Source organism: Xyrauchen texanus, chromosome 37 (assembly GCF_025860055.1).
Source record: "Xyrauchen texanus isolate HMW12.3.18 chromosome 37, RBS_HiC_50CHRs, whole genome shotgun sequence".
Classification (NCBI taxonomy): domain Eukaryota; kingdom Metazoa; phylum Chordata; class Actinopteri; order Cypriniformes; family Catostomidae; genus Xyrauchen; species Xyrauchen texanus.
The window spans coordinates 3,108,510-3,123,371 of NC_068312.1; the positions used below are offsets into that span (position 1 = coordinate 3,108,510).

Consider the following 14,862-nt stretch of genomic DNA (forward strand, 5'->3'; position numbering starts at 1 on the left):
ATGTGTTCCATGACCTCAAGACATGAATATAGCTGGAAGCAGCGATGATAGGCCCAAGCACCATAGGTCCATTTACACCCATTGACTTTCGAAAAACAATGCAAGTTGGACACATGCGTTTGGCATTTGACATTATTCTAAATGATTTTGAAGCAATTTGGGTAAATATAAGAGAACTATTTTAAAGTCTGTTGTAAGAGCCACTCTTCCTGCTGCCTGGTGGTGGGCTATGTCCGTGACTCAAAATAGTAAAATCCATGTGATTAGCCCCCAACATCTCAATTTTGATCTACAACCTGAATTTCGGAAAAGTTGGGACGTTTTTTAAATTTGAATAAAATGAAAACTAAAAGCCTTTCAAATCACATGAGCCAATATTTTATTCACAGCAGAACATAGATAACAGAACAAATGTTTAAACTGAGAAATTTTATCCACATAATGAGCTCATTTCAAAGTTGATTCCTGCTACAGGTCTCAAAATAGTTGGGACTGGGGCATGTTTACCACGGTGTAACATCTCTTCTTTTCAAAACAGTTTTATCATTATTAAAAATGCTAATTAATGACATCATATAAATAGAATGTAAAAATTTTTACATTTCACAAGTTAAAGGATCAAAAGCGAAATATGAAAATAAAATGTAAAATCTTGCATACTATATAGCGTGACTTCATACATATGAATACACACACACACACACACACACACACACACACACACACACACACACACACACACACACATTAGGGATGAACCGCTACCACTTTTTCTCTTTCCGATCCGATTCCTATTCTGGAAATCTCAGTAGCGGCTGATACCGATCCCGATCCGATACAGTGTTGTTTTTTTGCATAATCAGTTAAGAACATCTTTACATTATTGTGTGGAACTAATTGGGAGTACTCTTTAAAATGTAAAGAAACACAAACCTCTACCTACACATTATTTCAATATAAATGTATAGTTTATTAAGAAACACTTTATTATTAACTAGTATACTGGGTAAAGTAGCAGCAAAATTAACAGTATTTCCAGTCTTCAGTAGAAAAGAAACCAGTGTTTTATTTTTGCCACTTTTTCTTCTTTCTTTTTTCCCAAAAATGTTTCAACTTACATCTCGACTAAAGGATTCAGATCTCTTTTTTGTTCAATTTAGCTGTAAGACATCAGCTCACTTTTCATTCACACAGTTATTTTTTGGAACCCATTCAATTTAGATATTTTTATAAATTGTAAACAAATAGTAATGATGACAATAATAATAATAATAAATAGTTCCCCTTCTGTCGCTCTCTCCACGTTGTGTCGGAGAAGCACCACTAGGGGTCTCTCTTGAGCCACCGAATATACCTCGGATCTATGAAAAAAGGCCAATGAGAAGTTGGCAGCTAGTATTTGCACACCCTGCCCCCGGACATACGGGTAAAAAGGCGAGGCAAATACTAGAGTTCATTCAGAAATTTTTTTCGGAGCCGATGGTCTTGTATGCTGTCTGCTACGAGTTACACACACCCGTGTATTCCTCTGACGATCTGCATGCTGTTGGATTTGACGGCGCATAACAGCGGCTTTCTCCTATCCTGTGCACGGCTGTGCATTGTTGCCCCTGGGACATTCGACAGCGCAGATAAAAACTCGAAAGAGTTTCTTAAGAGTGATTTTATTTAAGAGTAATTTCCTCTAAAAGAGCAAACACAGCGAGCGTTGAACGTCCTTTTCAGGACGTGTCTTTATAAAGATGCCGTTCCGCCGCTGTGTAGTTCCTGGATGCGGTAGAGTGCTCTCCGTTTCAGACGGCCACAGGCGTTGTCTCGTGTGTCTGGGTAGCGATCACACCAAGGCTGCGTATGTGGAGGGTTCATGTTCTCACTGCGAGAACATGACCATGACAACGTTGCGGTCGCGACTTGTTTTCAACCAAGAACAAGCCACTCCAGCGCCCCTCGCATTGCTCCTTCCCACGGGATTGGGGACGGTGCGAGTGGCGCTGGAGGCGATTTGGGGGCGGCTCCGTCATGTACCAGAGACCCGCGGACCACCCGTTCCCCAGCACGCTTGTTGACTCCCGTCCATGCTCGAGGCAACAGCGGCTCGCCTCACAGCCAGCCTGCCTATCCTCTAGAGCTCGAAGCGGATGAGCTCGCCGCTGCATTGGAGAGTGTCCGACATGCTGTCCCGGGCCACGGCCCACGGCCACGCCCCCCCCCCCAGTCCCGTTTTTCCGGAAGTGCATGATGAGCTGACGTCGCTGTGGAGAGCGCCTTTCACCTCTCGCAAAGCCACTCCCTCATCCGCTCTCGCTACCCTCGACGGCGGAGCGGTCTACGGATACACGATGGATAGGGCTGTTGCGCTTCACCTATGCCCTGGAAACCCTACCACCTGGCGGGGCTGCCCTGTACTCCCCTCCAAGGCCTGTAGGACAACATCCTCGCTGACAGCGAAGGCCTACAGCGCCGCTGGACAGGCCGCTTCCGCCCTGCACGCCATGGCCCTCCTGCAAGTCCACAAGGCCAAGGCGCTCAAAGAATTGCACGTGGGTAGCCCTGATCCCGAGGTGTTGCAGGAACTGAGCTCAGCGACCGACCTCGCCCTCAGAACCACAAAGGTCACAGCGCAGTCACTCGGGCAGGCAATGGCCACCCTCGTGGTCCAGGAACGACACCTGTGGCTGAACTTGTTCGAGATGCGTGAGACTGACAAGACTCGCTTTCTCAACGCCCCAGTCTCCCAGTTCGGCCTCTTCGTCGACACCGTCGAGGACGTTACCCAGCAGTTCTCCGCGGTGAAGAAACAGACGGAGGCAATCTCCCAGATCCTACCCCGCCGCAAGTCTGCCGCCTCGGGCCATGCCCCGTCTACTCGCCGAGGGCGTCCCCCTGTGAAGAAACAACAGGCTGCTCTGCCTCAACCTGGGCCCAGCTCTCAGACGCGTCAAGTGCCTGAGATGGACGACCCAGAGCCCAAGACGTTAGCTCCGGAGATGGTAAGACCGCTCCATCCCCTTGTTTTGAATACATTTCATTTGCCCCAATTGGTACCCAAATTCTCAATAAAAGAGCTATTTCCTTTGCCTCTGGGTCATCTGGCCTGCAAATGCCGTTCTCACGGCACTCTGCCCCCAGATCTCAACAGTCCCAGCATGCTGGATGCGGCCACAGGTCCGCCTTCAGCCCCACGACTGACCCCCGGCCGGCCGGGTGCGCGGAGCAAGGTAAGTGCTTCGAGTATTTTCTCAGCACCAAAGCCTCGGGACGCACCCTCGCCTCCCGACGGCACATTACCTGCCCCGCCCCGCTGCGAAGCCCCGCCGGGTACGTCGAAAATACTCGTCCCCTTGGTGCCCCTAGCACGGAGATTGGATGCGTGGCTTTGACTTCCCAACCAGTCACGCTGGCTGGCCCGGACCATCCGACTCGGTTACGCAATTCAGTTTTCCAGGCCCCTGCCCCCCTTCGCAGGCGTCCGCTTCACAGTGCACAGCGAACATGCCCAATCCCTGCGTGTGGAGATCGCTACTCTTCTACTCAAAGATGCGATAGAGCCTGTCCCTCCAACCGAAATGAAGAAGGGTTTCTACAGCCCTTACTTCGTTGTACCCAAGAAAGGCGGCGGCTTACGACCAATCTTGGACCTGCGAGTTTTAAACCAAGCACTGCTCAAAATGCTCACGCTAAAGTGTATCTTAACAGGCATCCAGCACCTAGATTGGTTCGCAGTGGTAGACCTGAAGGACGCGTACTTCCACGTCTCAATTCTGCCGCGACACCGTCCTACGGTTCGCGTACGACGGCCAGGCATTCCAGTACAAAGTCCTCCCCTTCGGCATGTCTCTGTCCCCTCGCGTCTTCACGAAAGTCGTAGAGGCAGCTCTTGCCCCGCTCCGAGAAGCCGGCATCCGCATACTCAACTACATCGACGACTGGCTCATACTGGCCCACTCCCGAGAGTTACTATGCACTCACAGAGACCAGGTGCTCAAACACCTCAGCCGCTTGGGGCTTCAGGTCAACCGGGAAAAGAGCAAGCTCACTCCGGTTCAGAGCATCTCCTTTCTCGGCATGGAGTTGGACTCAGTCTCAATGTCCGCACGTATCACCAATGAGCGTGCACAGTCGGTGCTGAAATGCCTCGCAAAGTTCAAGCCAGGCACAACGGTCCCTCTAAAACTCTTCCAGAGGCTCCTGAGGCATATAGCATCCTCCGATGCAGTCACGCTGCTGGGGTTGATGCATATGAGACCACTTCAGCACTGGCTTCAGACTCGAGTCCCGAGTCGAGCATGGCGCCACGGCAAGCACCGTGTGATAATCACCCCCGCATGCCGCCAAACACTCAAACCCTGGACAGACCTCTGCTTTCTACGGGCAGGAGTGCCCCTGCAGCAGGTGTCCCGACGCGTCCTGGTTACTACCGACGCATCCAAATCGGGTTGGGGCACCGTTTGCAACGGGCACGCAGCTGCAGGCCTTTGGAGAGGGGCCCCGCTGCGCTGGCATATCAATTGCCTAGAGTTGTTGACTGTTTTCTTTGCCCTGCGACAGTTCCTCCCGTTAATTCGAGACAAACATGTCCTAATCAGGTCAGACAGCACCACTGCGGTAGCGTACATAAATCGCCAAGGCGGCGTACGCTCCCGCCACATGTCACGACTCGCCCGTCGTCTCCTCCTTTGGAGCCAGCAGCGACTCAGGTCTCGGGCTGAAGACCCACAGAGGTGCGCAGTTAGGTCAGTGCTCCTATTCCTGCAGGAGAGGTTGGAGGGGAGGCTGTCCCCGTCCACCTTGAAGGTGTTTCTTGCTCTTATCGCGGCCCACCATGACGCAGTAGATGGCAAGTCCCTTGGTAAGCACGACTTAATCATCAGGTTCCTAAGAGGCACCCGGAGATTAAATCCCTCCCGGCCAAGCCTTTTCCCCTCCTGGGACCTCTCGGTAGTCCTCACGGGCCTCCAGAGACCTCCCTTTGAGCCGCTAGAATCAGTTGGACTCCGGGCCCTTTCTCTTAAAACTGCCCTGCTGATCGCGCTCGCCTCCATCAAGAGGGTCGGGGACCTGCAAGCGTTCTCTACCAGCGACACTTGCCTGGAGTTCGGTCCGGCAGACACTCATGTGATCCTAAGACCGTGACCGGGCTACGTGCCCAAGGTTCCTACCACGCCCTTCAGAGACCAGGTAGTGAACCTGCAAGCGCTGCCCCGGGAGGAGGCAGACCCAGCCCCGTCGTTGCTGTGTCCGGTACGTGCTTTGCGTACCTATCTGGACCGCACGCAGAGCTTTAGACACTCTGAGCAGCTCTTTGTATGCTTTGGGGGACAGCAGAAAGGAAACGCTGTCTCCAAACAGAGGCTTTCCCACTGGGTAGTAGATGCCATTTCACTGGCTTATCACACCTAGGCCATGCCCCTCCCCTTTGCGGGTCCGAGCTCAGTCGACAAGGAGTGTTGCGTCCTCGTGGGCACTGGCCAGGGGTACCTCCCTGGCAGACATTTGTAGAGCAGCGGGTTGGGTGACACCCAACACCTTTACGAGATACTATAATCTCAGGGTTGAGTCAGTTTCATCCCATGTTTTCTCAAGACCGAGCCAGTAGAACTCGGTAACACACTGATGGGCTGACCGGGTGAATCGCTTGCATATACGCCCTTTCCCTCGCTTGAGGTAAAACTGTGCATCTTTTTTCCCAGGAGATTTCACTCAACTCGAATCCCTGGTCGATTCCTCCCTAGCCCTCATGGGTCCGCAGTTCGGCGGAGGAACTTGCCGACCCAATCCACTGCGGGTACTCAAATCTACCCTGTACTGGAATAGGTGCTCCACAGGGTGAGGAATCCTACGCGGACTCCCCCTGTGTGTATTTTCCGCGATACGGCCCTCTTACGAGCGGACCCGCGTTTTCCTTGGGTAAGTTCCGGCTGCCCTTCGGTCGCCGTGTGTAGCAACTCCCCCCTCGCTGAGGCTGGATCTACCACCGCGCCACTTCCACGTGTCACATAAAAGGCTGGGTAGGTGTGGTCTCCGCAGGGTCTTTTCCCCCTGAAAGAATAGGAAATTGGGTAAGACCCCCTTCCCTCAGTGCGTGTAAGGGCCCCGGCTGTCTATTGCTCTATGTGAGAATCATAGAGAGAAAAGAGGCTCAGCCAGGCTTGGCCCGTTCCCAGGTTGGCAAGCGTCGCCTTGTTCCCCTGTCAGGGTAACCAAAAGGATTCCGACGACTTTTGTGGGGCATTGGGGAAGGGTATGTGTAGTCTGATACAGCTGGTCGTCTGGCACGTAAAAAACACCTGCCCGCTCCTGTGTCAGACCACGTACACGGCTCAGCACATGGCGTAATTTAAATTGGACCCCTAGTGTCGCTTCTCCGACACAACGTGGAGAGAGCGACAGAAGGGGAACGTCCAGGTTACGAATGTAACCTCCGTTCCCCGATGGAGGGAACGAGACGTGTGTCCTTCCCGGCCACGTTGCTGAGCCGAGCCGCTGTACTGGCCGGACCATTTCTGGCTCCTCAGAAAAATCCCGAATGAACTCTAGTATTTGCCTCGCCTTTGTACCCGTATGTCCGGGGGCGGGATATGCAAATACTAGCTGCCAACTTCTCATTGGCCTTTTTTCATAGATCAGAGGTATATTCGGTGGCTCAAGAGAGACCCCTAGTGTCGCTTCTCCGATACAACGTCTCGTTCCCTCCATCGGGGAACGGAGGTTACATTCGTAACCTAGACGTTATTTATATTATTATTATTAACTTTCAAATCAAATCAAATGACTTTATTGTCACACTACCATGTACACAAGAGTAACAGTAGGTGAAATTCTTGCGTGCAGTTCCGAGCAACATAGCAGTCATGACAGTGACGAGACATATACCAATTACAATAAACAACATACTTACACGACAACAATTTACATATCAAATGTACACATACTTACACAACACAATAATTATATACAATGCACAGTAAACTAGTGATGTGTCCTCCCGTATCGAGGCTTCGAAGCGTGTGTCGAGTAATCCGGGATGATTTCTGTGAAGCGCGTATCGAGGCTCGTGTCGGTGACGTATGTGGTGACGTTTGAAGCCTCGCGAGCCGCCTGTACCACGTGACTGCTTCAGGAAATGGTTCGCGGTTTGGCAGTCTATTTGAAATATAAGGGCCAGCAAAATGCAATGGATTCCCCCTCACATTTTGTGGACTTGGGACTTTGCGAGTTTGTTAGCGATCTATTCAAGCTTCTTTTTTTTGCGATGGAACCAGCAAGAAAAAGGAGATTTTCCCCTGTCTGGGAACACTTTGAGCTGATCTCACCAAATAATGTATTTACATTGTAATAATAACTAGTGTAATATAAATAAACGCGGCAACACAAGGTATTACTTGTTCTAATGTCTTTCTTCTTATTTCTGGTATTTTAAAAGGTGAAGTGTCTGTTGTGTTCCAAAGAACTTAGATACAACAACAACACCTCATCTATGCTGAGGCATTATAGAGCCCTGCACGAAAACAAGGAGACCAACCAAGGTGGACCAGGCTCAGGTAAGCCATTTTAGGATGCAATGATAAGACAGCATACCAACATAAAATGACATGGTATATTTGTATTAGACAACATTAACTGATACTGTAAATAATTAATTAATCTAATTAATGGATTTTTTGTCATCAGGAGAGAAGAAGGATGTGGATGAGAGTTTGGTCAATATGGTTATTGAGGATTCCCAGCCTTTCACTATTGTGGAGGACAAAGGGTTCAGAAAGCTTGTTAAAGCTTTGAACCCAACCTATGTTCTCCCCACAAGGCAGGTGCGTATGTGAGCACATGTATTTTTCCCTTTTTCCCATATTTGCCATTCCAAGAGTGTTCTCTTCTTTCCTTTAGGCTTTGAAAGCTATGGTGGAGGACAAATATAAGGAATCCAAGGAGAAAGCCAAAGCCTTGGTTTTGAAGGCCTCAGCAGTTAGTTTAACATCAGATATGTGGACCTCTATAAACACCGATGCATATCTAGCTGTGACATGCCATTTTATAGATGCAAGCACCTCTCTGCAGTCTGTTGTTTTAGGGGTGCTGTATTTCCCTGAGGCACATACTGCTGAAAATTTGGCACAAGTAAAAGCAGCACTTATGTCACAGTGGGGTATTACAAACAAAGTTACTTGCCTTGTGACTGATGGTGCTGCAAATATGGGTGCTTGTGCCAAGGAGCTTCGTTTACGTCACACAAATTGTGTGGCGCATACTTTGAATTTGCTTGTAAAAAGGCTCTTGACCAAAACGCTGTGTTGTCTGTCATCCGGGCAAACTCAAGGAAGATAGTGGGCTATTTCAGGAGCAGCACAACTGCAAAGGTGAAGTTCTTTATTTCATTGCAATATTCTAAATGCCACTGTTTTGTGCTGCTGCAGTGACACTTGCATTAATCACTTTTGATTGCTAATTTTACAGGAGAGGCTGACACAGGTGCAGGAGCAAATGGGCCAGCCAGCACTGAAGCTAGTTCAAGAAGTGGATACACGTTGGAACAGCACATACCATATGCTCCAACGTGTTTATGACCTCAGGGAACCTGTAGGAGCAGCTTTGGCAGGCCTTCGCACTGACGTTGCCCCACTGTCATCAGAACAGTACAATATTATTGCAGAATGTCTAAAAGTGCTGTCCCCATTTCATGATGCCACAGTTGAGCTGTCAGAGGAGAAGAGAGTATCCGGATCAAAAGTCATTCCTCTTTTGTCAATGCTACACCACACACTGGAGGAGGACATGGGAATTCTCCAAACTCCAGAGAGCAAAGCAATGGCTGAGAGTCTGAAGAGACAGTTACGGGAGAAGCTATTCACATTGCAATCAATGAGCATCATGTCACTGGCGACACTGCTTGATCCCAGGTTTAAAAAGATAGGCTTCTTTAGCCCCAATAAAGCAGCAGAGGCCGAGAAGAGGCTCACTGCTGAATGTGCTGCTGTTATTCGAAACAGCCCGTCCTCCTCCTCGTCCTCCTCACAACCACACACATCAGAAGCTTCTCAGCCTTTGACTCAAAGTAATAGATACTGGATACATTCTAATTGTTGTGTAATAAATGTCTAATTATTGTATTTAGTCACTTACAGCCTGTCTGTCTGTCTTAGGTAACAAACTGTGGCATCGTTTGGACACCACAGTCCTGCAGACTAGGGCTCAAAATGTCACTGCAGATGCAACAGTGGAGGTCCAGAAGTACTTGGGTGAACCAAACATCGCCAGAGTGGAGAACCCCCCTGGAATATTGGGAAAGACAGAAAAAAGTATATCCCAACTTGTACCAACTTGCTATTGCTTTTCTCTGTACCCCTGCTTCATCTGTGCCCTGTGAAAGGGTATTTTCTAAAGCAGGTGAAATAATCTCAAAAAAAAAAGAAACCGCCTGAAGCCGAGCACTGTGGAGAAGTTGTTATTTTTAAATAAAAATGAATAAAATGCTGACTGTGTCAGCACAGTCAAAAAATAAGTAACACAAGCACATTCACATGACAATGCTCTCCCTTGTTTCCACTTTTCATTTTGACCCTGTCATTGTATCATAAAGACAGACACCATATAAAAGTTTATACTTTATGTATAAGCATCACAAACATCATTGATTAATTCATTCAATGCTTCAGACACCAAAGCCATAGTGTCATTATAATCACACTGCACGTTTTACATTTATTGTCCACTTGATGGCACAATAGAGCAAATGAAGCACCATGAAGCTTCGGCACATGAGTGAACCAATTGGATGGAACGCTTCAATGCTTTATGAAGCTTCATCTCGCCATCACTACAGTAAACAATACACACAATATAGAATACACAATATACAATAAGTGGGAGTATATGAAATATATATAAGTAGTTGAATTGAGGAGAATATGTTGACAGTCCAGTGTGAGATTATAGATTAATAAAGTGCAGTGCTAATTATTGATCCTGATAGATCAAGTGTTCAACAGTCTGACTGCTTGGGGGAAGAAGCTGTCATGTAGTCGGCTGGTGCGGGTCCTGATGCTGCGATACCACCTGCCTGATGGTAGCAGCGAGAACAGACCATGACTCGGGTGGCTGGAGTCTCTGATGATCCTCCGAGCTTTTTTCACACACCGCCTTGTGTATATGTCCTGGAGGGAGGGAAGCTCACCTCTGATGATGTTTCTGGCAGTTCGCACCACCCTTTGCAGGGCTTTGCAGTTGTGGGCGGTGCTATTGCCGTACCAGGCGGTGATGCAGCCAGTCAGGATGCTCTCTACAGTGCTGGTGTAGAACCGTGTGAGGATGTGTTGGTTCATTCCAAACTTCCTCAGCCGTCTCAGGAAGAAGAGGCGCTGGTGAGCCTTCTTCACAACGGCCTCAGTGTGGACGGACCATGTGAGTTCCTCAGTAATGTGGACACCGAGGAACTTGAAACTGCTGACTCTCTCTACCGGTGCTCCATTAATGGTGATGGGGCTGTGTACTCTGTCTTTTCTCCTGAAGTCCACTACAAGCTCCTTGGTTTTACTGACGTTGAGGGAGAGGTTGTGCTCCTGACACCAGCGTGTCAGAGTGTGCACCTCCTCTCTGTAGGCTCTTTCATCATTGTCAGTGATCAGACCTACCACCATCGTATCGTCAGCAAACTTAGTGATGGTATTGGAGCTATGTGTTGCCACACAGTCATGCGTGTATAGGGAATACAGGAGTGGGCTGAGAACACAGCCCTGCGGGGCTCCAGTGTTGAGGGTCAGTGATGAGGTGGTGTTGCTGCCCATTCTAACCACCTGACGTCTGCCTGACAGGAAATCCAGGATCCAGCTGCACAGTGAGCTGTTTAAGCCCAGAGCCCGGAGTTTCATATCAAGCTTGGAGGGCACTATGGTGTTGAATGCTGAGCTGTAGTCTACAAACAGCATTCTCACATATGTGTTCCTTATTTCCAGATGGGAGAGAGCAGTGTGTAGTGTAGATGCAATGGCATCATCAGTGGAGCGGTTGTTACGGTAGGCAAACTGCAATGGGTCCAAAGAGGGGGGTAGAACAGAGCAGATGTAATCTCTGATTAACCTTTCAAAGCATTTGCTGATGATGGGGGTCAGAGCAACAGGACGCCAGTCATTTAAGCAAGTGATTGTGGCTTGCTTCGGTACAGGCACAATGGTTGATGTTTTGAAGCATGTCGGGACTACAGACAGGGAGAGGGACAGATTGAAAATGTCCGTAAAAACACCAGCCAGTTGATTCGCGCACGCTCTGATGACGCGGCCCGGAATGCCGTCTGGACCCGCGGCTTTACGGATGTTCACCCGTCGGAAGGATCGGGTTACATCTACAACAGAGACGGAGAGTGAACCAACCTCTGTAGCGTCAGCCGCGAATACTCTCTCCGCGAGGGCGGTGTTATTGTCCTCAAAACGAGCATAAAATGTATTAAGTTCGTCCGGGAGAGATGCAGCGGTGTTCACGGCGGAGTCTTTATTCCGTTTGTAGTCCGTGATGGTGTTAATTCCCTGCCACATACTTCTAGAGTTAGTGGTGTTAAACTGACCTTCAAGCTTGTGCCCGTACTGGCGTTTGGCTGCACTGATGGTGTTACAGAGGGCATAACTGGCTTGTTTACACTCCTCTGTGTTAGGAGAATTAAAAGCGGAGGTCCACGCATTGAGTGCCGCGCAAACATCGCCGTTAACCCATGGATTCTGGTTGGGGTATATCCGTATTGTTTTGGTCAGAACAACATCCTCTACGCACTTCCTGATGAAACACGTTACACTGTCAGCGTAAACCTCGATGCTGTCTTGTAGCGCAGAGTCTGATTGGTCCGACCAGCACTGGATCGTTCTGAGGGTGGTTGCGTCCCGTTTCAGTTTCTGCCTGTATGCGAGCAGAAGCAGAACGGAATTGTGGTCCGATTTGCCAAATGGGGGGTGGGGGGAAAGGAGAGTAACAATGGTCTAAAACCTGGTCCCCTCGTGTGTTGAACTTTATGTGTTGGTGGTATTTTGGAGCGATTGTTTTGAAGTTGGCTTTGTTAAAGTCCTCGGGAACAATGAACGCAGCCTCAGGGTGCGTGGTTTCCTGCTCACTTATACTCCCATACAGTTCCATGAGTGCCCGGTCTGTGTCGGCTTGTGGGGGAGGATGTACACAGCTGTGATAATGACCGCTGTGAATTCCCTCGGTAGCCAGAATGGTCGACACAGAAGCATGAGATATTCCAGATCAGGAGAGCAGAAAGACTTGATGAATTGTACGTTCCTCTGATCACACCATGATTTGTTGATCATAAAACATACACCACCACCTCTGCTTTTACCTGAGAGGTCTTTCGCTCTGTCCGCTCGGTGCACGGAAAACCCCGTGATTTCGATGGCCGAGTCTGGAATCTCCGCAGCCAGCCAGGTTTCTGTAAGGCATATAACGCAGCAGTCCCTCGTCTCTCGATGGAAAGAGATCCGCGCTCTCAGCTCGCAGAGCTTGTTGTCCAGAGACTGAACATTTGCCAGTAGTATACTGGGTAACGGGGGTCGATTTGCACGACGTCTTACTCTGATGAGAACGACGGCTCGTTTTCCTCTTTTCCTTCGGCGTTTCCGCGGCCGAGCAGCCCAGACAAAGGGCTCTGCCGGCGTGTTTGTAAACAGCATGTCGGCATTAAGGAATTTGAAGTCCGGTTTTCGATGTGTAATTGTAGAACCAATGTCCAAAAGCGTTTGTCTGTCGTAAACAATAAGGCAGACAACATCCAAGACAAAAAAATAAAGAACTGTAAACAAAACAAACAATAAACCGCAGTGTTGTATCGGAGCTCGCAACGCAGAAGCCATACTCTTGTATTAAAAGATGGCGCCATCTTTTAATACAACAGTAATATATTTCAGTCATGCACTTTTTAAACCCTTACACTTTTATATTGACATTCCACCTAAACTCTCCAGGAAGTCCTGTATGTGACTGTTTGTAGGCAAGTTCACAGTAGTTTAATTCACTGCTTATTCAAATTCTGATAAAATGCACCTCCGGTGCTGTTCTAAATGCATATTATAAGTGAACCGGACTACTGAGCATCTACATCTGAGATTGTTCGTGAGTAGTGTTCAAATGTTGCGCAACGAGTGAAAGCTAAAAATAGCCGCGAGTGTAAGTGTGTGTAAACAAAGCAGCGCCGTTCATTAACGTGCTGGCGCTGCGCATACTATATATTTACTTATTAAACACAGCATTTTGTGAATCACAGAGCTATCGCATGTCTTCAAGTGGCTTTGAATAAAATGCATGAGTCATATGAACTGCTTTAATGGTGTTTTAATGGTTCTTTTATGCCATTTTTGGATCTTTTTTAGTTTTCAGTTGCATTACGCTTACATGTTGTCAAAAGTCTGGTGAGTAAAAACAAAAATGTACTAGTCAATAGCGATTCATTCTCCAACATGTCCACAGAGGGTTGCTTACCCTGTTATCTGTAATCTGTAATCTGTTCTGTTCAGAATATTTTTCAAATGATTGGTGTTGGTGTAAGATGAACCACCAAGCCTGAGGTAAGTTGAGCCAAAATACAAACTTTTTTTGTTATTTTAGACACCATATCTATAAAACAGTTCAAGTTACTAAAACCTGCTTAAAGTCATAAAACCTATTTGATTCAACAAAATAAGAATAAGGTCTTTCCCTTTTCTCCCTTACTTTGAACTAATGAGTAATACACTTACCTTTGTAGATGGTCATATCCATCCATCCGAATCCTTCTTGCTGGAATCCGTTCATATCATTAGTGAAGGGGTAACCCGCCTGCTGACCCGCTTTGATAAACGCATGATGCAGAGGGTGATCGGTCTTTCCTCGCGAGACGTGCAACGGTCCGTCGCCCCCTCGATATAGGTCCGCTCCCAGCTCGTGCGTCTGGGCTTTCCGGAAGTACGGGAGACAGTGATCATAGTCCCAACCCTCTGCGCCCTCCCTCTGCCAGCGGTTATAATCCTCTGCATGCCCGCGGATGTACACCATGGCGTTGAGTGACGACGAGCCACCCCAAACTCGCCCACGAGGCCAGTACATCACCCGCTCATCCATGCCTGCCTGAGGTAATGTGTGGTAAAACCAATTATACTTGTCATCACAGAGGTTATATGTCAGTGCGGCGGGCATGTGAATCTTCCAGGACAGCCGGGTGCTGCCAAGTTGCATGTCTTTAGGACCCGCCTCCAGCAGGAGCACTGAATCAGACGCATTCTCCGTTAGGCGGTTGGCCAGCACGCAGCCTGCGGATCCCGCCCCAATTATCACGTAGCCGTAGGACGTTGTGATCTGATTTACTGTCGTACTGCTGTACCTGGGATGAAAGGCGTAGTTTTGCTGCCGTAATACAGATGAGCGTGATAAGTGTGGTACACTGACATACCTGAAGAGGCCTAAAGCAAGCCTCATAGACACAGACAAACACTGCATACTGACAGAGCTCTCAGCGGAAGACTTTCAAAGCGCTGCACCAGTGCTCATCTACAGCCCTGAGGAAGCAAAAAAGCAAACACAGCATTACAAAAGCTGAAGCATGTCATTTGTGCAACACTAGTGTCAAGGGAAATTGCTAAAATAATACTGTTTTCAAACAGGTTACCTCAACATTATCCCCATCATCTTTTAAAGGAATAGTTCACCCAAAAATGCTAATTCTCTCATTATTCACTTACCCTGATGCCATCTCAGATGTGTATGACTTTCTTTCTTCAACAGAACACATATTAAGATTTTTTTAGAAGATGCCAATAACGGGTGCCCGCAATTCGACAGTCCAAAAGTCGCATTTAGGCAGCATAAAAGTAATCCACATGACTCCAGTTGATCAATGAATGTCTTCTGAAG

The 14,862-nt window shown here is 48.3% G+C and overlaps 1 protein-coding gene across 1 annotated transcript in view; it reads right to left on the minus strand.

Annotated features, from left to right (window-relative positions):
* Window positions 1-14,503, minus strand: part of LOC127630673 (choline dehydrogenase, mitochondrial-like) — a 51,134-nt gene extending 36,631 nt beyond the window's left edge. The window contains exon 1 of the mRNA XM_052108317.1: window positions 13,713-14,503. Within this exon, the coding sequence (XP_051964277.1) occupies window positions 13,713-14,448 (736 nt within the window). The 5' untranslated portion in view covers window positions 14,449-14,503. The remainder of the gene's footprint in view (window positions 1-13,712) is intronic.
* Between the last annotated feature and the right edge of the window lie 359 nt (window positions 14,504-14,862).